Source organism: Trichoderma gamsii, assembly GCF_001481775.2.
Source record: "Trichoderma gamsii strain T6085 chromosome Unknown Scaffold_46.2, whole genome shotgun sequence".
Taxonomy (NCBI): domain Eukaryota; kingdom Fungi; phylum Ascomycota; class Sordariomycetes; order Hypocreales; family Hypocreaceae; genus Trichoderma; species Trichoderma gamsii.
The window spans coordinates 82,345-104,647 of NW_020171383.1; the positions used below are offsets into that span (position 1 = coordinate 82,345).

Consider the following 22,303-nt stretch of genomic DNA (forward strand, 5'->3'; position numbering starts at 1 on the left):
GTCTCTTCTCCTCTACTTCCAGAATATCTGTAGCTATTGGGCTCCAGACCAATTCAACATATGATACACAGTACAGGCGCTTCGTGCTCGTTTCAAAACACGGCGATTTAAATGGTAGTTATTCGTTGTATCTCGCTAGTTCCCAACATAGTCGCCATTGGTAGCCAAGGTATAAGATTTCCGTACAGAGGAGGAAAGTGATTTACAAGCCAAACGCCGCATCACAACAAGCGACTTTATCTCCTATTTACACAAACGTTTCTCTGCCAGTCCTGTTTCATGTGAAAGCTGGCATGATGAGCATCCGAGCATGCGTGGCTTACAAGCGAGATGAGTTGATGCCGCACTTACACGCTACAGGTGCTCACAGGGCACATCTTTCAGCCGCAGTGCCAATGGCTCATCCGCCTGTGTTTGCGGTCTCTAAATACTGCTAGACTTCCATTTTTCCAAGACATTAAGTATCAATCGCCAAAAATTCACAGCAAGAATACTTCCAAAAAGCATGTACATGTGACTATTCCCGCTTTCTGTGCGCTGTATCTGCCGCGCGTGAATCCTTCGCCCCCACCATCCACATTCATTGGCTACCGCCGCCGAAATTGTTTGGCGGCTAATCTCATACCGGGATTTGATCAGCCTTGTCGCAAACGCACAACCTACAACCTTCATCCTCCACCATCCGGACACGGCGAGCTCGGATCCAGCAGTTCTTGATGCCGCTCGCGTTCGCTCAGCGCGGAACGCGAATCAGTCCAAAGACTGCTTCTGAAGAATGAGAGACTCGTTTGTATCTGAATGGTGTCGCATTCACTCGGCTTCTACGGCTCCTCATGGTATGTGATTCACGGTCACAATGATTTGACCTGATACACAGCGCCATGCATCTAAAACCTACCCATCTTGTGTGTTTGACTCACTTCAAAGCAAAGCTACATTTGTCTTCACCGCCTTTCTTTCCCTCGGCGAGCGTCCGTACATCACAGCCCGGATTAGTGGTGTTGATTCACAGGACACTGATATAAAAGAAGATCAAAAAGAACAAAAACATACAACAGCCGGTGTTCGCTGATGGTCACCCACTCAACTACTAATCTGCCTCTCATTGGCTTGACTCTGGGAGAGCAGACGGGATCCCGTATTTTCCAATGGATATGGTCGTATGTGCTTTGAGACCAGCTCATCACAGCTTATAAGAGAAGACAACATGAAGATCTCCAAAAGCAAAAAAGCAAAAACATACAACAGCCGGTGTTCGCCAATGGTCACCCACTTGACTACTAATCTGCCGGTTAGTGGCTTATCTATGGGGGAGCAGACGGGACCCCGAGTTCTCCACTACCTATGGTCGTATGTGCTTGAATGTCTCTTGAGTTTGGCTATAACAGACAAGAGCGGCTTGCCTGTTCCAGTCACGGAGAGTTCATTTTAAGCCTTAGAAAACAAACTATAACTTGTAATACGCTAGAGTGGGTATGAATGCCCTGCTGCCCTTTAGCTAATATCTTAATTATCCTCATCTACTTTTATCCACGAGATTAGTTTCTAAATGAGTTTTCTGAAAGAAAACGAAGCTTCTTGTTACTAGCTTTTATATCTTGTATAGTACTCTAATTATCGCGTTTGTATCAGTTCATGTTCGTGGGAGTTCTATATCTTCTGATGCATAGAGTTAGATGCGGTAAGCTGGTCTTAGATCCCAACCTGCTACCACTATTGGACAAGTGCATACGAGTTTCAATAAGATGGCTTTGTCACTCAAGGCAATTGTGGTCTATTCTAACACAATATGAAGTACAAATTACAGCGCTCCACAATTATATACCTATGCTAAAACATGTGTAAGAGCAAGTCTTAAAAAGCCCCATTTACTTTTGAACACATTTTCTAGTAAAATACTGCTTAACATATAATACTGCTTAACAATAGGGTATCAGTAAAAATAGACATATCACTGCGCTGCTAATAAAGAGAGCATAAAAAAAAGATACTCTACTACCTTGAGAAAGATATTCATCCAGCCGAGTAGTTTGACCTGGGGGCAGGTGTCGTGTTTGTTTAGTAACTGTCATTTAGGCCTTACCAAGTGTGGACAAGTGCTGTAAGCAAAAGGTTGTCTAGACCATATGCCTCCTAAGACAATAAAGTTGCCAGTAACAATTAGGCTTATGCAGGCATCCATAGAATACCACCTTCCTAGATTGTCTGTATGCCTGACGTAAGTAAGCTTAACCGAACTCTTGATATTCTCTGAGTTTTCCATTGACCGACTACCTAGTTTACAGCAGCTGACCCAAGCGGACATAAATGGTTCGTATTGGTGGGATAATTGGGATATAACAGACATGACTTAAATCTTGTGCTTGAATTGGTTTAATTTTAAAGAAGTACTAAAACCACCTTCAAAAAGATACTCTTAACTATCCTCCCTGAATATAAGAGTGGTGTTGGCTTTTATGTTAAGTAATCTATACTAAATATTATCATCATCAAGCAAAGCAAACTCCTTCTCTAACTGCTATACAAATAGCTACCTGTAAAATATCACAATCAATGCCACTCCGCCCTACTCCTACACCCATACAGCCCTGTCTACTAAAGTGAGCCGTAAGCACTACCAAGAAGTCAGCTGCTTGTGTGTTCATGCTGCTCTAGTTGCGAATGTCATAACTTCGGGCAAATTTGCCAGTTAAACTGGGGATTCCAACTAATCAAGATATAATGGTAAAATGTGACAACCTATAATCTTTTAAAATTTCCCATCATCAATAAACCCATCGCTGCGACGATCATTTCTATAAAGAGTGTCAAGTTCCGTAACTTTCTGAATTTTGGTCTATCCACTCAGCCTACAACTCAAGACTTCCAATAATATAGAGTCCCCCGTTCAAACAAACTAGGAAGAAAATGCTGTTCCTCGCTCTCCTCCTCCCTCTCCTGCAGCTCGCGACTGCTGCCCCTACCTCAGATGCGGCAGCGGCAAACATCACTGATGTCCTCGAGAAGCGCGGTGATGGCTCGGGTGTACATCTTGTGAACTGTGATGGCTTCTCAGGCGAAGGCACAATTTTGCCCAAGAGTTCCCACGTTGTTGTAAGTTTATAACCATGATGGTCCAACTCTTGTCCAAGCTTTCTAAGTGATGATATCGTTTTGTTAGTTCTGCCCAAACGATGGTAGCTGCAACTCGCAGCCCTCCGGAGACAACATATGCACTATGGGACAGAACTTTTGGTTTCAATGGGAGGGGCAATCTCAAGCCTGCACATTCTCCTCTGGAGCTCGTTTTTCTTGGTTTGTTGACGGCGACGCACAGTCGCAGCCAAACTTCCAGCATGTTGGGTAAGTCTCTGCAAAGCTCTCCAGCGCGGCCAAGCTCGCAGACTAACGTGATGGGATGTAGTGATGGTGGTAACCAATTCCGGGCATACGCGGGTTTCAAGGACGATAAGCACACCATGTTCTCCTTAGGCAATGGCCAATGCCATTCCATCTACTATTTTGTCTAGGTAGTAATGGTTAGGAGAAAGGCGTCACGACCCGGCCATCATGGTCGCGACAATGGGCTACTAATGGCGTGTTCAGGTACAGAAAGCATGACTTATGGCGGGTAAAGGAGTAAACAATAGCAAGAATACAGCATGTCCTTGCTGCTATGGATGCTTGAAAACTACACAAAACATCAAGACACGGATTGCTCCTCCATAGCAAAGACGCCTCAAAGCTCAGCAACCAGAGTGATAGTAAATAAAGGACAATAATAATTATAAGAATAAGCCAATTCAAATTCGCTTTGAGTCGCTGGCACTACCACAATCCCAATTTAAAGACTCATCGGATATAGTTTCGGGGGGCTCATCATCAAACAGGTATGTACAACGTCTGAGGAAGGGATTCAATTCTGACATTAGATATCTTGAGGCCATGGTCTTAGCCCATAGAGCCTCCTGGGAAAAATCACAGTCGGCATTCTCTCCGGATTGCGCCAAAGGCTTTATTTTCCTTGGAACTCCCCATCTGGGCTCCGAGTTGACTGTCTTCGCAAAGATTTTGTCGCTTCTCGGGTACTGGCAGGGCGCAAGCACTGCACTTCTTGACATTATTGACCCTAGATCCCAGAAAAGCCAGACTCTACATGATGATTTCTTAGACCGGTTTGGAAACAGGGATATGGTCAATTTTTTCGAGGTTCAGCCAGAATATTTCGGTCCATTTCCAATCATGAATGTCGGTGCTACAGTAATACGGAAGCATAGGAGAGACTCATATGCTAACACTTGTCTTAAAAGGCCGTGAATAAAGACTCCGCGACCATCCCCCATAAAAATAACATTATCAACATTCCTTGCCTTGAGAAGCACCGTGCGATCCACAGATTCATGAGCGAAACAGATGACGGATACACTCACCTGTACCAGAGGATCAAAACCTTGATTGATAATAACGTCCAGCAGCAGGACTTCCCCAACGTGTCGGCGATAACAGCACTCAGTATCAACGTGGAAACAGACTTTCAAAAGGATCTTCAACGAGTTCAAGATAAGATTGAAGGACTGGAATGGTTATTAAAAAGCCCAGAATATACGAATTGGCTCTCAAGTCACGAATCTCAGTTTCTGTGGTATTCAGGAAGTCCAGGTTCAGGAAAGACTACAACATCATTGCACATAGTGCACCAGATCAAGCTGACGCACACGTCATTTCGGACGCGTCTTGCATTCTTCTTCTGCAAAAGACAAAAAGAAACCAGCTCCACAACAGTGGCTGCCTCAATCATATCTCAGCTACAAGACAGTGACACCATCCACTGCATCCCTCCAAACTTTCAGACGCTTTTATCCCACAGCGATAAGACTGCCGAACGAAATCATGAAATTGCACTTTGGAAAATATTAGAAGAAATGCTGAACAATCTGTTGGAGAGTAAAGAGCGTCTAGAGGTTCGGATTGTCCTTGACGGTATTGATGAGTTATATCCAGAGGACTTGGGTCGGTTTCTGAGTAATCTTCGTGAAGTATGGAAGAACGTCGAAGGGAAACTCAACATAACATCAAAACTCAAAGTCTTGATAGTCAGTCGGCCCCTTCCCAACATTTCGGAGATCTTGAAAGACTTGCCATTCATCAATCCCGAGAAGGAATCAACAGGTAAGTATCATGAATTGTCCGCCTGACTCTTACTCTTTAAGGCAAAAGAAAGGAAGCTGAATGCTGGTACGTTCATAGATTGTTTGAATTCTCTGTCATCGATGGCTGATAACCAGCGCCGCGAAATCATCTCACTAGGAAGTAAGAAAACAGGAGCTTGGCTTTGGGAGGACGATGCATATAAACTCTGGAGCAAGGAGACAAAGTCGGCATTGCTCTGGATACAAGGCAAACCTGGCAGTGGAAAATCGACCCTGTGCAAAAAGATTCTCAAACATTTACAGACTCAACACGACCTTCCAGACACTTACGCTACACCTAACAAAGCTACCTTTCACAACATTGCTCCACAGCCAAGGCACCGCTCTGTCGTCCTCGCCAGCTTCTTCTATAGTCTCAGAGGAGCCAAATCTGAGATCAGCAATACTCATATGCTTCAATCGCTTCTACACCAGCTTTTAGGCCAGGAGCAAAGACTTTACCCAGCCTTCAGAACTAGATATCGAAACTTGCTGGATCGTTCTCAGAGTCCAATCTCGTGGACATTCAAAGACCTTCACAGTGTCTTCACATCACTGGGTGAATTTGACGATTTTCCCCTTACGATCTACCTCATCATCGACGCAATGGACGAGTCAGAGCAGTCAGAAAGATCCGATATATTGTTATTATTGAAAAAGTTTTGCCGGAATGAATCAGCTTGTGTTATCAAATGTGTTCTTGCAAGTCGACCCGAAGAGGACATCAAAAATAGCTTCTATGATATACAAAAATCTCAGGACTTTTTCCACCTAGTGCTCGAGAGAAAAAACGAAGAAGACATCAAAAAGTTTATCGAAATAGCAATGTACAAAGTGCAAGACGCGTACCTAGCTGAACGGTTCAAACTCACGGCTGAGTTTGAAGATATGGCCACATATGCAACTGCCAACCTCATGAGCAGGGCAAGAGGAGTTTTTATGTGGGTAGAAATTGTAACAAGAGAACTGGAGCGGGCAGTACGCCGCGGCGTTTCCCCAAGAAAATTCAAAGAGATAGTGGACAAACTCCCCAACGAGCTGGAGCCTTTCTATGAGCGCATTGTCCAAGATTTGATGGCTAGATTCAAAAGACAAAGACCAAAAGAGGCGAAATCACGACTTCGAGAAGCGCAGCGGATGCTGACGTGGGTGACATTTGCTGAGCGCCCACTACACATCAGAGAGTTTCGCGATGCAGTTGCAACACCAGAATTGGTGGGAGAGAGTTCGTTCATCAACCTACAGGATGATCGCGTCGATGACATTGCTGTGCGACAAAGAATGAGTTACAATTGTGGAGATCTCTTAGAGATTGGATCATCACAGGATTCCGTCGATTTCTCTCTGGCTCACATTACGAACGATATCGTCCAGCTTCTACATCTAACTGTCCGAGAATTCTTGACCAGTGACCCCAGAGCAGGGAAGTTCCTCATGAAGAAAAATCTGGGAGAATATGAGATTTTCCTTAATTGCATCTCGTATCTTCGTCTATTCACGGAGAACTGCCCTGCGACTAATGGAAATGGTCCAAATTACAAGGAAATGGTTTGCTACCTTGCAAATTGGCCTCTGCTTTCGTATATATTAGAATTTCTGCCCCAACACATGCGAAATTCGGACAATCGCGACCAGATTTCTAACGTCATATCCAAATTCGCTGACTTCATTTTACATCAAGAAGGCAGTTCTGCCTTTCTTATTCTGGAAGCATGGTTGCATAAAGCTGGGCTTTGTACGCATTCCCACTCCGCGTCGGAACCAGCGACGAGTTTTAGGTTCGACTGTATGGATATTGCGGCAGCCGAAGGGAGTATGAATGTTGTGACCACACTGCTCGAAGCAGAGACAGCAGCCACAACTGACGACAAATACGGCAATTTGCTGTACAATGCTTCTCGCCGTGGCATTTATTCCCTGACTCGTTTACTATTACAGAAGGGAGTGGACCCTAGCAGTACGGGAGAAGACGGCAATACTGCACTTCAAGCAGCGTCGGCGCACGGCCACAGAGTGACTTTGCAATTACTTGCCGATTATGGAGCGGATGTCAACGCACAAGGAGTAAACGGAAGCGCTCTTTACGCTGCTGTAAAGAACGGCTCTGTGGATATTGTTGAATTACTTCTCAGAGCTGGAGCGGATGTCAATGCACAAGAAGCAAATGGAAGCGCTCTTTACGCTGCTGCAGAGAACGGCTTTCAGGAGATTGTTGAAATACTTCTTAAATTTAGAGCGGATGTTAACGCACAAGAAGTAAACGGCAGCGCTCTTTACGCTGCCTTAAAGAACGGCTCTGTGGATATTGTTAAATTACTTCTTGACCATGGGGCAGACGTTAATGCACAAGGAGTAAACGGGAGTGCTTTTGAAATTGCTCAAAAAACTGGCTCTAAAGACATTATCCAACTGCTACATAAATATAGAGCGGATAGTCACTTACGGGGAGAAAACGACTAGAATTTCTATGTTATCATATGAGAGAGTACTGCTGTTACTAGCGGGTATATAAGAGAGATATTAATATCAAGGAGGTTAGGCTAGTAAATAAAGGGCATGATGTCGTATTGCTAACTCACTAAACGTGTCTAGTAATAGGTACAGAAAAGAAAGTGTCAAACACGTCAATGAACATATCAGGTAAGATACTATTTAGAAGCGAGGAAAGGGGTTTTGGCCAATTCAGTATTACAAGTCCCCCCATTTGTTTCAGACGAATTGATCTAGGCTACGTTCGTATTCTCAGTAACACATTATGAGCTAACATTTCCGACCCCTCCACTTATATGAGCAGTGAGACTGCCCCATAGCCAGTAATCTTTCTGCAATGCAGCTTCCTATCGCAGTAAGCCAGGATATGTGCGCATTAGACGGTGGTACAATTACGTATTTATTCCGAGAGGGTCAACAATATAAAGAGCTCTCTCAGATTTTGTTTCTTTGACAATAATCAGCAACAAAATATTTCTGCCCATTTCCCTAAGAGGGAAAAAAAGGAAAAAGAAAAAAACGCAAAATGCGTTTCCCAACCTTCTACGCAGCTCTGCTATCTGCCTTTGTTGGCACTGTCCTAGGCTATGATGCAGATTTCACAGTGTATCCAAACCCCGGTATGGATTCTGATAGTGACTTTTGCCAAAGTAAAGCGCAAAATGCTAATACATCCCTTTTTTCAGACTGTAGCAATGGTGGCGGTACAACCATTGTTGGCAGTGTAGGGGCGAAAGATCAATTCTGGCCCGACCAGCGCAGTGTTCGAGTCAACTCAATTCGCAACGGAAAGCACGTCGCCCTTTATTTAGGCGGTTCTCAAACTGGCGCTGTGACGAGGCTCTACGATCCAGACGGTTGCATTAATGGAGACTGGCTGAGCTATGGAATCTATAACGGGGGACCATGAATGGGGGCGCGAGAGTAGGATTGGATCTAGCAGTCAAATCCTGCAGTCAAATATTGTAGTCGGACCCCAGAGCATACTTCATGCTGGGTTAACTACCAGAATCATGACTTGTAGCACTTATAATAATGCTAATAGTTGATGGATCTTACAATTAAAAACCCACAACATACTCTTTAGCTTTATGGCACTCGCTTGAGGCCATCGAGCTTGAAAGTCTCTGAGGGTTCTCTACCTGCTTACTCTTTGTTTAGCTGTAAATAGAGTGCTATACTATAGCCAGGGGTGTTAGCTAATAGGACTGGGATACTAGATAATTCCTCTCTTATATTACAAATCCTTTAAGAGCCTCTTAGCTCGTGTATACAAGAAGTAGTATTATAGTACTATGAGCAAAGAATAAAAGTATACCAAAACAAAATCCAAATACACAGCTATCTTAACCTTAATCGTATGAATGTGTCCTAGATAAATGTGATGATTTCAAGATCTCCCACACATGCCAATCCTCTACTTCCTGAATCACCTTGGTGGCACTCTCTACAGCCATCTCAACACTGTGCATATCATGCGTATTGGCTTCTATTATGGGCTTGAACGCCTCAAAGAGAAGCCGTGCGGGAGGAAATAGTAATGTATACCGGGAGATGGAGGCTCGCAGTCAGAAAAAATACATCATATAACCCGAAGCTTGCATCATCCGCACTTACTACATCTGCCTCGTCGTACTTATGTTTCTCCTTCTGTAACTTTTCCTGCAGGGAGTGAAGCGCCGTCTTGGAACTATCACGTTGCTCTCGTAGAGTTTTAAGAGCCTTTCTTTCAACATCTAAAGCATCATTGGTGGTTCGAAGTTGTCCTTGCAACTGGCAACGTAGGGTTTCTATCTCGCCTCTCCAGGCACCGAACCCAGCGTCATGCAACTGCACAATCTGCACCGAAGTTGTTCGTCAGTATTAAGTCCTTCTCACTCATTTTCTTTTTCCGTCTACGGTTTGGTTTCTCTTTTTTTCCTCTGGGGGAGAGGGCAAAAACCCAGACAAGGAAGAGCTGTAAGATTAGGGAACGCGCTAGGCCTTTAGTTTGAGCAGACGGGATCTCATTTATATACAGGGCTGGGAATGCCACAATGCTGGCTGATTTTGCTGGGTTAGGGTTATTAGCAGCCGCCACGGCTCTCAACGCGGGCAAGACACCAGAAGAGGCGTTGCAGCTGCTTGAGCACAGCCGGGGCGTCATCGCCGGGCTGCTAATAGACATGCGTTTAAATATCTCCTATCTCCAGCCAAGGCATCCCACACTAGCAAAACAGTTTCAGCTCCTTTGAGATACGCTGGATGCCCCAGCTAGCCTGGCCGAGACTCTAGCTACGGAGAAGGCGACGCCCAAGGAGCAGCAGGTGCAGAGACGCCGTGAAGCTGAGAGGGAATTCAGCTCGGTCGTTGACGCCGTTCAGGCTCAGCCGGAGTTTGCCAATTTTCTCCAACCGCCAGCCACCGAGGATATGACGGCGGAGGCGAGTCGCGGGCTCGGTTTTCGGGAGCCGGTTGCGGATGATGGTGACTGGCCACAGGACCTCTGCCCGCAGCTTCAGCTGACGCCCATCCAGCCGCTGCGGCAAAAAGAACATATCCTCGCGCACCTGCCTGTGTGTAAGCTGCCACAGCGACATCGCCAGGTTTCAGTTTCCATTTGTAAAATTGGTGTCATTTAGTAGTTGCCAAGACGGTGGCGTAGGAACCACACCCTTCCATATTAGAATCAGCCGATACATGACTGGAACTACTATCACAACATTTTGCCTATTGCCTCACTCGTCCCATTACTACTACAGGTATTTAAGGCCCGTGCAAGCACACGACCTCCGTAAAAGATCACAGCGCCCATCCAAAGAGTCCAACAACTGGCAGTGGAAATGGCAAACCTTGAGGAAAAGGCACAACAATTTTGGGAAGATGTTTTCGTCTCCGGCCCGTATTCTAACCTTCTTCAGGCTGATTATCTTGTTGATAAGTCGAAATCTTCATGGAATGATGTCCTCAGCGACCCTACGATCCTCCAGTCAATCAAGGAAGGCAACTTAATGGCAGACCAGACCACATCCTTCATCCGGACCTGGTGGGTCGCCGGTCGCTGCACATCCTTTGCTATACGGATTGTGAGACATCTCCAAGAAGTGAGCTCACCGTCATTCGATTTCAAATTTTACGATCTCAAGGGCCATCGTGTGGCTCGGTGCGCGAAAACCGGCATTCTCATTGACTCGAGTTCTGCAAAGGGTATTCTTGTTCTAAAAGACGGCGACGAATGGGTCACCCTGGAAGACGGCGAAAATAGCCCCAAGTGGAGATGGAGTAACGGAGAATCTAAATTCAAAACAAGCAGACAAGGACTGGTATACAATTTACATCCCTCCCGCCTTTGGAACTGAAAGTCTTATATAACATATAATCCCTCTAGAAAACTTCTGTGGCCGAGCTCTCTGTCCAGCAATGCATGACAAAATGCTTGGGTGAAATCAGAGATAAATTCGAGCCTCTCTGCTTATTCAGGTACGGGCACCTCTCTCCCCATCATGTTTTCTTCTTGCAAGGTGCTTGAACTGTTTTTTTTTATTAACTCTACTACAGATCTTTTGAGCAGGGCCGCGCTAGCTACCATGGTATGATTAAATGGGAGCCTGCAAAGCATCGGTTACACTTGATAGAAGATTTGATATCTAAAAAAAAGATTGTCATTGGGTTTGATAAAAAGCGTGGCACTGAGAAGACCGAAAATATGTGCCATGAAGCTGTCATAGAGTTCATAACTAAGCACGGTGGGCCAGAGGGAGCAAATCAATGGAAATTTGGCCAGCAAGGGCGCAGAGCAATGGATGTTCATGGAAAATTATGGAATGCGGCTATACATTCATGGGGACATCCTTTCCTAGTTCAGTAATAATCACAAAAGATTAATATCTCATTTTTATTTTATTTCTTTGTTTTTTAATGGGGAGATGGGTAGTTGGCATGTTGCGTAATTCATGTACAAATGGACACTCAGATCTGCGGAGTGCTATTACCGCCAAGGCAGTTCTCAGCTTGAAAATATCTACCCCAGTGTGCCAAGAGTCCACAAAAATACAAGGATTACACTAGACATCAGGAATGCTACTAATTGTATTGTTCCCTGTACAATCTTTCACTACCGCATATAACCACTTCCAACAACACCAAATGGCATAAACTGATGCGCACATGGCACGATACACTGGAGCGATAAGAAGAATATTAAAGCGAAAGCGAGCAAGTCGACAGATGGTTAGAATTCGACAGATACCTCTATATTTTGCCGGCAACCAGTGCCATCATCAGCGAACCCAACCCCTATAACAAACATGGACCTTATGCCATACAACACGATAAAGCTGCTGCCTAAGCCCAACCAGGTCGTGCAGCTTGACATATCAATACATAATCTACGCGAGGAAGAAAACTATGCCTTCTCTGATACATCAACCACACTCAGCCCAAGGTGCCTAGGTACTCTTAACTCGGCCCTCTCCATAGGCGATCTGACACATAACCCCCGCTGTTTACAGAGAGTTTCTTCTTGTAAAAGGACGACATGGTCCTACGCGACGCAGTGAAGTTCCCAACACTTCGCATAGGTTAACATCGTCCCATGTGTCCTCTTCATCGCACATTCTGCTGTTAGAGACGGTCCAGGGCTCTGGCAATGGCCTAGAGTCCAGCCATGAGGCCTGTGGCAGAACTACCAGCCTTGGAGGGGCATGTGCTGTGTTTGGGCCTCGAGACGAAGATCCAGCGGCAGAACAACAGGGTCTGTCACACTGTGGCTGGCTGGCTATTGACATGTGAAACTTCAAGATGCCGTCTTCGTTCCGAGCAAATTCGACCGGACAAGCGTCAAGCAGCATCACGGCGTCGACGACATCAAGCCGCTGCCTACGGGCAAGCCCAATACGCTCGACGCATAGCCCGACGCGCAGACAAGCGAGTCGCGCAACAAAACAGTACCATGAATCTGGATGACACTGTTACTCGTACGGAAGAAGTCGAGAGGATAATCCGCCGATCCGAGGCAATGGCCGTGGCCGGCAGACGAAAAAGCGCTGGAGACAGACGACTACATGGCCATGACAAACCAACTCAAAAATCAAGAGACGCCCCGTGGCAGTAGTACCGAGCAAGAATGGAGTGAGCTATTAGGAAGCTGTCTTCACCATGGCTATATTTGTCTTATGTCTGAGAGGCGAAATATAACAAAGATTGTGAATAAAAGTCGATTGGAGCGCATGAAGTGCGAGTGAGATGGAAGCATGCTTGTACTAACTAAAGGTGGCGCATTAAATAACAGAACATGAAGTGCATGATTGCAGCAGTCAACAAAGGTACACTGGGGAGGATGACGATGCTTGTGAATTCAGTTTTAGGTTGCGTGTCTATGGGGGACAGGAGATACTACTTGGAATTTAGGAAAAACGAAAAGGGTAAAATGGTAATGTGACAATACATAAGTAGTTGTAAACAATCTCTCTATAGCCTATCGGTTGCCTCGGCTCGGCATGTGCAGTAGGATGCAAGTCGATTTTTAATCCGTGTCAGATTTTGAAGAATTTCATAAGCAGGAGGAAAGAATCAGTAGTATTACTATCGTAATCTAGCCATGGTTAAGAAGGAAAACTCGCTGCTTTAAATTATAAATAAGGTAAGTGTGTTGTGCTTTAATCGCTATATCGTACGATAATTGCCATTTGACAGTTAAACTTCCATTCAACTTCTATAGCATTAAAGAGTATCAGAGCTTTAAAAAAACAGGTAAAACAGTGCTAGTTTTTCTGCTTACAATGGCTAGACTGCCATATCTCGCTCTTCCTGACAAGGATTAATAACTAGTTGCAGCCCGTAGTGTGGAGTTAACACGGGGATTCGGTTGTTGTGAGAATCCCCGCTACTTTGCATTGATAAGTAACGCCCGCAGCTTATAAAGGTTGACTGATAGGTCCTTACTGCAATATTCCATACATTGTGCTTTAGACAGGGCTGCATTGAAGCGCAGCTGGAGTAGTGGCACCATCTTACCTCTTTGACCCCTCATGTTTTCAACATGGACCGTTCGAGACGGCTTATTATTGCATGCTTGCATAAAAGCGATAAGCAACGCTATGGTTTCAGACGCTTGCCATTATATGCCCTTCTAGACGGCCAAGGACGCGGTCGAGATGTTCTATTCAGTGAAAATAAATCTTCAGCGACAACTCAAACTTAGGTACTTGCCATGCGATAGCAGAAAGACGCTTCGCAACTATGCATGCAAAGCTTCTGGTTATTCTTCTGTTTTGTGAAATCTGTAACATGGAGTGCATACACAAACGCTTATTGGTCCGCAAATGCAAATGCAACTATTTTATATCTCCGTCCCTTCTCCGAGTGTGGTTTTTGGTTGCACCCATTCTTACTTTTCCATGTCGCGAACACACTTCAATTCGACAATGAGACAAAAATGGTGGTAAGCCCTAAGGCAATCTCTGCCAATAGCCTGAAAGATATGAGGGGAACTCAGAAACTATGCTTAATCAAGCATAAGAAAAACTGCATCTGACTCACGATATGGCTTTATGAAGCTCAATTCCACCTATTGGATGTTGTTTTTCTGTTCGCATATTCGCTTAATCGGATACACGGCAATATGGGTGGCCAATTCATGATGGACTTCATTGATGCTCGATATCATGGTGCCCGGCTTTATGGATGCTCGACTTATAGGTGCTCGACTTCATATGAAGATAAGCTTAAAGCATATAAAGCATATATGGTTTGCTAGTCATTTTGAACAAAAGCTGGAAGAGAGAGAGACAACACTCCCAGCTCATCCGAGTCTTTGAATCATCTCTTCTGTGCAAGTCAAGGCTTAGACCAGTGCCAACTATCCTCATTCGACGCTACAGTCGTTGATGCCAGTGAAGCTTCAAGCTTGGGCATATCTCAAGGATCATAAAGTCCTCCTCCATATCCTTGCCTTTTTTATAAACTTCTTTACCGTCGCTCTTCTATTTGATCGAGCAAAAGCATCCAAAGGCAGCATCCAAAATGCGTGCTACGCCGTTGGCATTGCTGACCTTGTGGCTATCAGCCTCCAACTGCAATGGAGCCTACGCACAATCTATTCAACCACTAGACCAGCCAATCAAGGCGGTCTCAAGTGGTGAATTTGGCTTGCCTCAAGAACTTCATGTCCAGCTGCACAGTCATCTCCCGGTGCATGGCCGCGATGGAGAAGCCATCGTGCTGGGAACCTACAGCGGAGACTCCAAAACCCAGCCTGCACCGACAGAAGATCATGAGGATCTTGAACGTCGAGGACTGTGGTCCTTTGTCTGGGCGGCCACCAAGGTCTTCATCAACCCAATGTCCTGGACGTCTGGCATCACGCTCGGTAATCTAGCGTGTCAAGCCCTTGGATGGTGGAACAGTGCTCCCTCATGGGTTTCATGGACCTGCAACTCATTTGGCATCGTCTCCGCCATGTTCTCAGTCTGGGACGGGCGTGCGGATCTCGCCACTGCATGGAACGATTGGAGAAACGAGGGATCGTATCAGGGCAACTTGGAGAGTCTGCAGCTGCTCCCCTTCTATGACGACTATGGCAACGTCGTCGACAACGTTGGTCGAGGATTGCCCAGTGTAAAGCGTGGCAATGAGGCTGGCTACTATGACTGGTCTGTCCTCCATCCTCATCTGGCAAACAGGACCATAATCAACGCCCTCTCTGGAAATGCCAGCATCTTGCACGATGTCGGCCGCAACTATTCCATCATCACCATGGCCCACGTGCTCAACAGCACTGCTTCAAACCCTCTCCTGATCCAGCGTTCCATCAACGGAACTTTACTCGGCGCCCCTGTTTCCATGTTCTTTGTCAACGGCACCGGAAGCACAGCAGGTCTTGGGTCTCACCATGCGTTTGGCACAGTCACAGAGAAGATGGCCAAGCGTGATAGTGGAAACTGCGATGGATTTGGCAACGACAGCGGTAACATCTACACAGACAACACGGTCGTGTGCGGAGGAGATGGCACGACCTCGGAAGATGGCATCACAGGCGTGTACTACGGCATGGATTTCTACGGCACAGAGTCTCAGTGGGAGGAGTACGATGCCGACGTTGGGGGCCAGTATCCAGACAGTAACGGTGCGTGGCATCTCGCCAGTGAGCTATCTAGCGATACGCAGAACAGCCAGTGGTGGCGAACCTGCTTGTGCGATCAGGAGAGCGGCGACTATGCGTGGACGGGAGCTCTTCAATATACTTGGAATGGCGGGTTCAACGGTTATAACGACTGTTACTCGGGTGTTTGCGGGGGAGCTTCATAGTTATGGGGCTATGATGTAGGCACTTATCTCCATATATAGAGACGTTATCCAGCACCCCTAGTCTCATTATTCAACACCCCAGTTATAGCTTTACAAGGTAGCTCTTCTTTATATTGAAATACAAGACTACTAAACACACGCAAAAGTAGCAACACTAGCAGCAGTAGTAGCAGTAGCAGTAGTAGTAGTAGCAGTAGTAGCAGTACCTGATAGTCTACATGTACGAATACTCTAGCTAGAGTGCTTGATAATAGACTCGGGGTGCTGAATAACTTTCTAAATAAAAGCTGGGTTATAAGAATGTACAGAAAGGGTATCTATTAGTGTTCTATGTTGGGACAGTAGTCTAGAGAGTGAGAGCAAGCATCGCGTTAGATTTAAGAGCTTCGACGTCATCTCCAAAACGCGCCTTCATAGCAGCTTTCAACGCATCAGAAACGTGGTTCTCCGGAAAAGACTTGGTACGATGTTTTGTTCTAAAGATTGATGAAGTCCCTGCTCGTAATGCCAAACCGATACGTGCTGATTTTTGCGATGCATTTCTTAGAGGTTGAATCGTAGCTGTTCAAGACCCCGAAACGACTGTTGAAGCTTGTGAGTGGTATGAGGCGATTTGATTCGAGCGCGAAGTGAGGGCACAGCTGCAATGTCGTTGATCAATGATTTAATATTAGGCGGTAAAAGGCATGAACGAATGTCCAGCTCTTTAAGCAGCTTTGATTAGCTGGTTGAGTCTGCTCGACCACATAGAGCGTCGAGCATCCGCTGATGGGAGTATCTCCGCCACCAGCGCGTATATCACCACAAAAGCCAACGGCCTTGGTGAGATTAGCACACGCTCTGCCCCAGATGGCTTCGTCGATGGCCAATGAATACAAGTCATCTCGTGGAATGGCTATCGCAATCTGGAGAGTGCCAAGAGCGTCATCCACAGCCTCTGACGATGACGGCAATGCTTGAAGCAACTTGGTATCATCTGGATAGAAGAAAGACCCAGGCTTTATTCAAATAGCTCCTGTATGCGACGTTATGGACCAGACGCCCGAATGATCTCGTGTAGACGCCCAAACTGCTTGTGGCTGTGAGGATCACGGTGGTCTCTCTGGTCCAAGCAGTCGCTCCGACAAGTACGGTACAGCACGTTGACGAGATCCTGTGAGGCCCTAGGAAGAGCTACCTTGTTCTTGTGACGAAGCTGTGCCTCTGCCAATACGGCTCTAGCCATGGACAATGAGTTTTGGGCAATTTTAGTAGGTGGGAAAATTAGGAAGTCTTGAGATGGTCAGTCTTTTTTTCACAATAGGATGAGTACCGAATGCTACATCGACGTGCATGGGACTGTCTTACGCACTAACAAAAGGTAAGGGAGACGGCGGATGAGAAAGCATTACATAGTAGTAACTCTTCAAGCAAGGTATTCCTAGTCGAAAACCTGGTCTAGAATTTCCGTCACTAGGTAGTCAGCAAGATGGTGTAACCAATCCCTGCATTAGATTGAGACCCCAAAAGGGGCTCAGCTCAGACTTTGAGTATATCTCGGGAAGTTGATTGGTTGGCGTGCCGCTCCCGAGGCGCAGATCCGGCACGGCGCGTGATTGCCTCATGACCATAGCTTTGACACATCGGTTACTAGGTAAAGAACCCGATGACGTTTACATACATTCAGCTCTATGGCTTACGATGAGTACATTCTATAATACAGAGCACTCTCCCACTAGTTGTATATGCAAAATCAATCCAGACTGGCTCAGATTTCAACCACAAACTTTGCCGGGTACAGCAATAGGGGGTTTATTCAATCCTAGGCTAGAGATATTTGTTATCAGTTTATCATCTTTGTGTAACAATCTCGAAAATATGACGTACTTCATGCATGAAACTTCTCTACAAGTAAGTAAACCTACGCCGGTTGAAAAGAGATATACACTTACATACTACATAGACAGAGAAAGATCGACTAAGTACAACTCACGCTTTTGTCTCTAATCACATGAATTTGTATGGCTAACCTTTGATCAGCCTACCAACACAACTTGATGTTACACATTCTTGGCGGTAGGCTAGGACAGGCACCAGTTGACTCGCAAGCTCATGTGCTAGATGTGGCCACTGGGACAGGAATTTGGGCCCTGCAGTATGGTGCGTGTCGTAGCTTCTCTCTCTTTTACTTCTTAAGGCTAATATTGGGAGCAGCTGAGCAGCATCCCGAGTCAAGGGTGCTCGGTGTTGATCTTAGTATCACGAAATCGCAGGAGTTACTACCAGAAAACTGCCAGTTCCAGCAGCTCGATGCCGAGAATGGCGAGTGGCCACAGGCTCAATTTGACTACATCCACTTTGGATATGTGATCACTTGCTTTGACGACACCAAAGCCGTAATGAAGAAAGCATTTGATCACATGCAGCCCGGCGGCTGGGTTGAGCTTCACGATCCTGAATTGCGAAATGTTGGTGATGACGACTCTGCTAAAGGTACTGCTATTGAAGAATGGGTTGGAACGGTTCTCAGAGGAGGCAGAATCGTTGGGCGAGATATGCTCAAGTCAGCTCACTATGAGGCATGGCTCCACGAAACGGGCTTCGTCAATGTCCAAGACGTCAAATTCACGCTGCCAATTAATGAATGGCCAGAGAACCTCAAACTCAAAAAGGTTGGCGCCATATACAAACATAATCTCTTGGGGTTACTTGAGAGCCTCGCCCAATTCCTGACCTTAGCGGGTTTGTCCAACACAGAGGCCGAAGATCTGAAGGAGCGTGCAAAGAGGGATATTCACAATCCGCAGATTCGCTTAGCCTTTCCACTGTAAGTCTGTTAGTATTTCGTGTGGCTCAAGTGCCTGTTGAAGATGGCTAACAGCAAGCTATGAAAGCCATGTTACGTATGCGCAGAAGCCGTTTGACAGCACGTCTGCGCACTTATAAGCGAAATACAATATAAGTAGAGGCCATCATCACTGTATATGAATGATATCTTGTATGCTCTATTCAGGATGAAAGAGAGCAAGTTATAATCCAATCAAAGTGATGTTGGCAGCAATTGTAAAATCAGCTCGAATCAATTAGATTGATGAAAGATGGGCATGATACCAGCTTATTGATGGCACAACCTAGATTCTGACGCCTATGTCAAACTAGGATCCCTTCAACGTCTCATCTTCTCACCGCGTTTCTCATTGCCTTTAACCGTGCCGTGCCGCGCCTTGCCGTGCGGCGGTTCCCCCGCTTCAATAGCTTATGTCTTGTTTCTCCCTGCCGTAAGACCCGCTACAACGCAGCTCTTGCCGTTCCGTTTGAGTCCGCCGTTGTCCTATTGCCGGCAAGATTATAATCACGTATTCAGCTTCTAATTTAGCTTGGACCCCAGCCAGCTTGTTCATTGGGAAACAATGCCAGGAACTCGAGGCCGAGCGGGCAGGCATTCTCGATGCACTAAAGGAAATCAAGGAACCGAATGCCACTTTGCTTCACAAGATTTCACTGCCAAATCCTAAGACCCTGACCAGTGGCACAAATCCTTGGTCCACTAGTGGGCTGCACAGGCCAACGACGCCATAATCGTCATGGAAAGAGGATGTTATGGATAAGAGTTCACCTAGACCGATCATAGAAGAAGTAGCTACCTGAAGCGTGGGTAAGCCATTCAACGCTCTGTTTGGTCCAGAGTCGGTGAATGAACACATTGGATCACGGACAACGAGACAGTGCAAATCTAGTCCTCCAAAGAGGACATCTTCCATAAATGCGTGAAGTGCGGTGTGGAATAACAACTCCATATATACACCCACATTTCACTTGTCCAAACACCTCACGAGATGGGAGATATAGATGAATATCTCGACAAAGTCATGCAGGATTGCGAATTACATCCCAAACCTACGACTGAACGACAAGAGACGTAGTTAAGCTGATAGAGAATCTTCATCTGCTTAAGCCTGCTCAGGAGCAAGCCGATCCAATAGAAGCAGACTCCGCACTTGTCTTTGCATTTGCAGATGATTGCGCCGTGTTCCAATCTTGGTTATGTCAGGTGGTCGAACAAGTCAAGTCGACAGGGCGCAATACCATATTATCAAATGACCTGGCTCTGATGATCAATGGCTCTGAAGACTGACACTGTAAGCTTCCGTTAATTGCCAATGGTGCGTCAGTGTCGCTCGTCTCATTTCTCCGGCTCAACCATGAGAATTCGAAAGTCAAGGCTGTCACTGCTGCCGCATGACGAGAGAGGATTTGAAACACAAGCAGTGAGAGACTACCAAAGACAACTCTTCCACGGTCACCGTCTTCGGATACCTAATATTGCTGAGCAAAAGCTTGCAGCAAGAGATCGAGGGACTTTTTACTAACCCCGTCCCGGAGGGCAGCCAGAGTGGTTTAGAGTGGTTTGGAACTGCACCAAAGTGGTAGTGCGAGGGTGTACATTGGCGTTTATTCGACCCATTGCAATCAGGGCTGGATTCATCAGAGCTGCCCAATTCTTCTGACCTCAGTTTCTTTTCTTCGTCATCGATGCCAAGGCTTAGGGTCGTTTTGGCGAAATTTCCATGCCTTCACCATTCCACTTGATGGTCGTTTCGGTTTCTTGCATAGTCTTGCGGCTTGTTCAATCCTGTTTCGAGTCTGGCTCAATGGTCTTATAATCTTCTGTATCGGGTGAGAGCACTCTGACTCTTTTGATTCCATCAGATTGCGCCTTGGCCTTCCGCTTCTGCTTCATTTTATCTTCCCTCCTTCGTTTCTCATCCCATAAAGGCTGCCAGGCGGTGCTTGCAAGAGCTTCGGCTGCACTTGGCCGCTGCTCTGGTTCCCAAGCAAGCATTTGGTTCAAAAGAGGGGCAAAAGGCCCTAAAGATGAAAGCCGTTTTATCCGAAACTGCAGTTGCCCTTGCATCAGTAAATAGTCGCGCTCTGTTACAATCTTAAAATTATCCGGCGGTCGCATAAAGGTGTAAAGCCACGAGGTAGCCAAGGCCCAAATGTCGAGTTTGGTCTCATCTAGGTCTGTTGTTGATCTACTATTTCTCTTCTCCCAGGTCTCAGGCGCGATACATATGAGAGTTGTATCATACGGCTTTCTCTCCGTTTGGCTCATAGAGAGTGACAAGACGGCCTTTTTGGTTGAAAGAGCTGTCGTAGTCGTATACGATTTGTGTGTTGTGTTGGCCAATACAAGCAGTGAACTAGGCCGAATATTACCGTGGACAAGGCCTTGTTCATGCAGCGCAGAGAGACCCAATAATGTCTGATGAAAGTATGCAAGACGTGTATCGTGTTCCAACTTGGTCCAAGGAAGATCCAGAAAACTGTATCTGGCGAGCGGCATGGAATAGAAGGTGTGTCGGCACTCATCGAGCATCTCGGTGTTGGACGCATCAAAAAGGCATGGAGGAGAGGTCTGATGAGAACACCAGATATCGATGATTCCAAGAATCCCATTGTCCTGTGCGTCTCGACTCTGAAGGGCCGTCTTCAGGCGTTCGACAACATGCTGGCGTATCTTGGACGCCTCTTTGTTCAACAACTTCTTGACAGCAACCGGCTGTCCTGTATGAATGTCGACACCAGTGATGACGTTGGTGGTAGGGATCTTGTGATGAAACCAAATATTCCATGAAGTCTCGTGATATGGACTTGGCATTGGGATAAAGTTGAAAAGGCGTGAGGGATTAAGTCCGTGGAAGTCGCTCTTGATAACCTCGTTCATATGAGCAGTAAAACTATCGAAATTCTGTCGGGTCTGAGTGACGAAATTAAACAGAAATCGGTAAGGACCAAAACGAAGATAATTTCGCTCTCTCCGCAGGACACAAGTCATTGCTTTGCCCCATTCATCTAAGCGGAGGGTCAGGTCATTGTCGTGCATATCGCCTTGCTCGTAGATGACTGGTCGATCGCAGACTGTCATAAGCCTGAGTACGCCTGAAGTCGGATGGAAGGTGATGTATGCGTGGAAGTCTTTGATGTAGTTGCGAATTCTGTGAGAAGCCGGCGTGTCGCCCGGAGCGCAGAGAAGAATGTCTGGATTGGTGTAACCCAGGCCTTTATCAGCCAATGTTGGAGATGCACCAGCGCCAATTTTCCATCGCACAAGGTTTAAAGAGTCTGAGTTGGCTTGGGAATCGGAGGCTGAATCAGAGCCATTGTCCTCTAAGCTAGAGCTAGAGCTATCAGACGATAGAGGTAGTGATATGTGATAGCCGATGGTGTTTCCGCTGCTGATGAGAGTTGGCGGTGACGCTTTAGCCTGGATGAGCTCGAGCAGCAGAACGGCTGCGTCGTTTGCAGCTGTGAAGGTGGCAAATGGAATTTCACGTGGCGTAGGGATTGGAGCAGCCGCCATGGCGCTTGCTCATGAG

General features: G+C 46.2%; 8 protein-coding genes across 8 annotated transcripts; 7 read left to right on the plus strand and 1 right to left on the minus strand.

Moving 5' to 3' along the window:
• Nucleotides 1-2,907: 2,907 nt before the first annotated feature.
• Nucleotides 2,908-3,509, plus strand: TGAM01_v209421 (hypothetical protein; the record flags this gene model as incomplete). Its single annotated transcript, XM_024550551.1, has 3 exons — nucleotides 2,908-3,093; nucleotides 3,227-3,342; nucleotides 3,404-3,509. The coding sequence occupies 3 exons, from the start codon at nucleotides 2,908-2,910 to the stop codon at nucleotides 3,507-3,509; spliced, it is 408 nt and encodes a 135-aa protein (XP_024404696.1).
• Nucleotides 3,510-4,901: 1,392 nt separating this feature from the next.
• On the plus strand, nucleotides 4,902-7,603 carry TGAM01_v209422 (kinesin; the record flags this gene model as incomplete). Its single annotated transcript, XM_018810550.2, has 3 exons — nucleotides 4,902-5,148; nucleotides 5,227-7,520; nucleotides 7,595-7,603. The coding sequence occupies 3 exons, from the start codon at nucleotides 4,902-4,904 to the stop codon at nucleotides 7,601-7,603; spliced, it is 2,550 nt and encodes an 849-aa protein (XP_018656236.2).
• Nucleotides 7,604-8,184: 581 nt separating this feature from the next.
• Nucleotides 8,185-8,568, plus strand: TGAM01_v209423 (hypothetical protein; the record flags this gene model as incomplete). The annotated part of the gene is made up of 2 exons (XM_018810551.1): nucleotides 8,185-8,278; nucleotides 8,345-8,568. 2 exons carry the CDS (start codon nucleotides 8,185-8,187, stop codon nucleotides 8,566-8,568), a joined length of 318 nt encoding a protein of 105 aa, XP_018656237.1.
• A 2,493-nt stretch (nucleotides 8,569-11,061) lies between these two features.
• TGAM01_v209424 (hypothetical protein) lies at nucleotides 11,062-11,505 on the plus strand (the record flags this gene model as incomplete). The annotated part of the gene is made up of 2 exons (XM_024550552.1): nucleotides 11,062-11,117; nucleotides 11,196-11,505. 2 exons carry the CDS (start codon nucleotides 11,062-11,064, stop codon nucleotides 11,503-11,505), a joined length of 366 nt encoding a protein of 121 aa, XP_024404697.1.
• Nucleotides 11,506-12,303: 798 nt separating this feature from the next.
• On the plus strand, nucleotides 12,304-12,750 carry TGAM01_v209425 (hypothetical protein; the record flags this gene model as incomplete). Its single annotated transcript, XM_018810553.1, has 1 exon — nucleotides 12,304-12,750. The coding sequence occupies one exon, from the start codon at nucleotides 12,304-12,306 to the stop codon at nucleotides 12,748-12,750; it is 447 nt and encodes a 148-aa protein (XP_018656239.1).
• Nucleotides 12,751-14,660: 1,910 nt separating this feature from the next.
• Nucleotides 14,661-15,944, plus strand: TGAM01_v209426 (hypothetical protein; the record flags this gene model as incomplete). Its single annotated transcript, XM_018810554.1, has 1 exon — nucleotides 14,661-15,944. The coding sequence occupies one exon, from the start codon at nucleotides 14,661-14,663 to the stop codon at nucleotides 15,942-15,944; it is 1,284 nt and encodes a 427-aa protein (XP_018656240.1).
• Nucleotides 15,945-17,801: 1,857 nt separating this feature from the next.
• Nucleotides 17,802-18,754, plus strand: TGAM01_v209427 (hypothetical protein; the record flags this gene model as incomplete). Its single annotated transcript, XM_024550553.1, has 3 exons — nucleotides 17,802-17,834; nucleotides 17,887-17,905; nucleotides 17,964-18,754. The coding sequence occupies 3 exons, from the start codon at nucleotides 17,802-17,804 to the stop codon at nucleotides 18,752-18,754; spliced, it is 843 nt and encodes a 280-aa protein (XP_024404698.1).
• Nucleotides 18,755-20,550: 1,796 nt separating this feature from the next.
• TGAM01_v209428 (hypothetical protein) lies at nucleotides 20,551-22,287 on the minus strand (the record flags this gene model as incomplete). The annotated part of the gene is made up of 1 exon (XM_018810556.1): nucleotides 20,551-22,287. The coding sequence occupies one exon, from the start codon at nucleotides 22,285-22,287 to the stop codon at nucleotides 20,551-20,553; it is 1,737 nt and encodes a 578-aa protein (XP_018656242.1).
• Nucleotides 22,288-22,303: the final 16 nt, after the last annotated feature.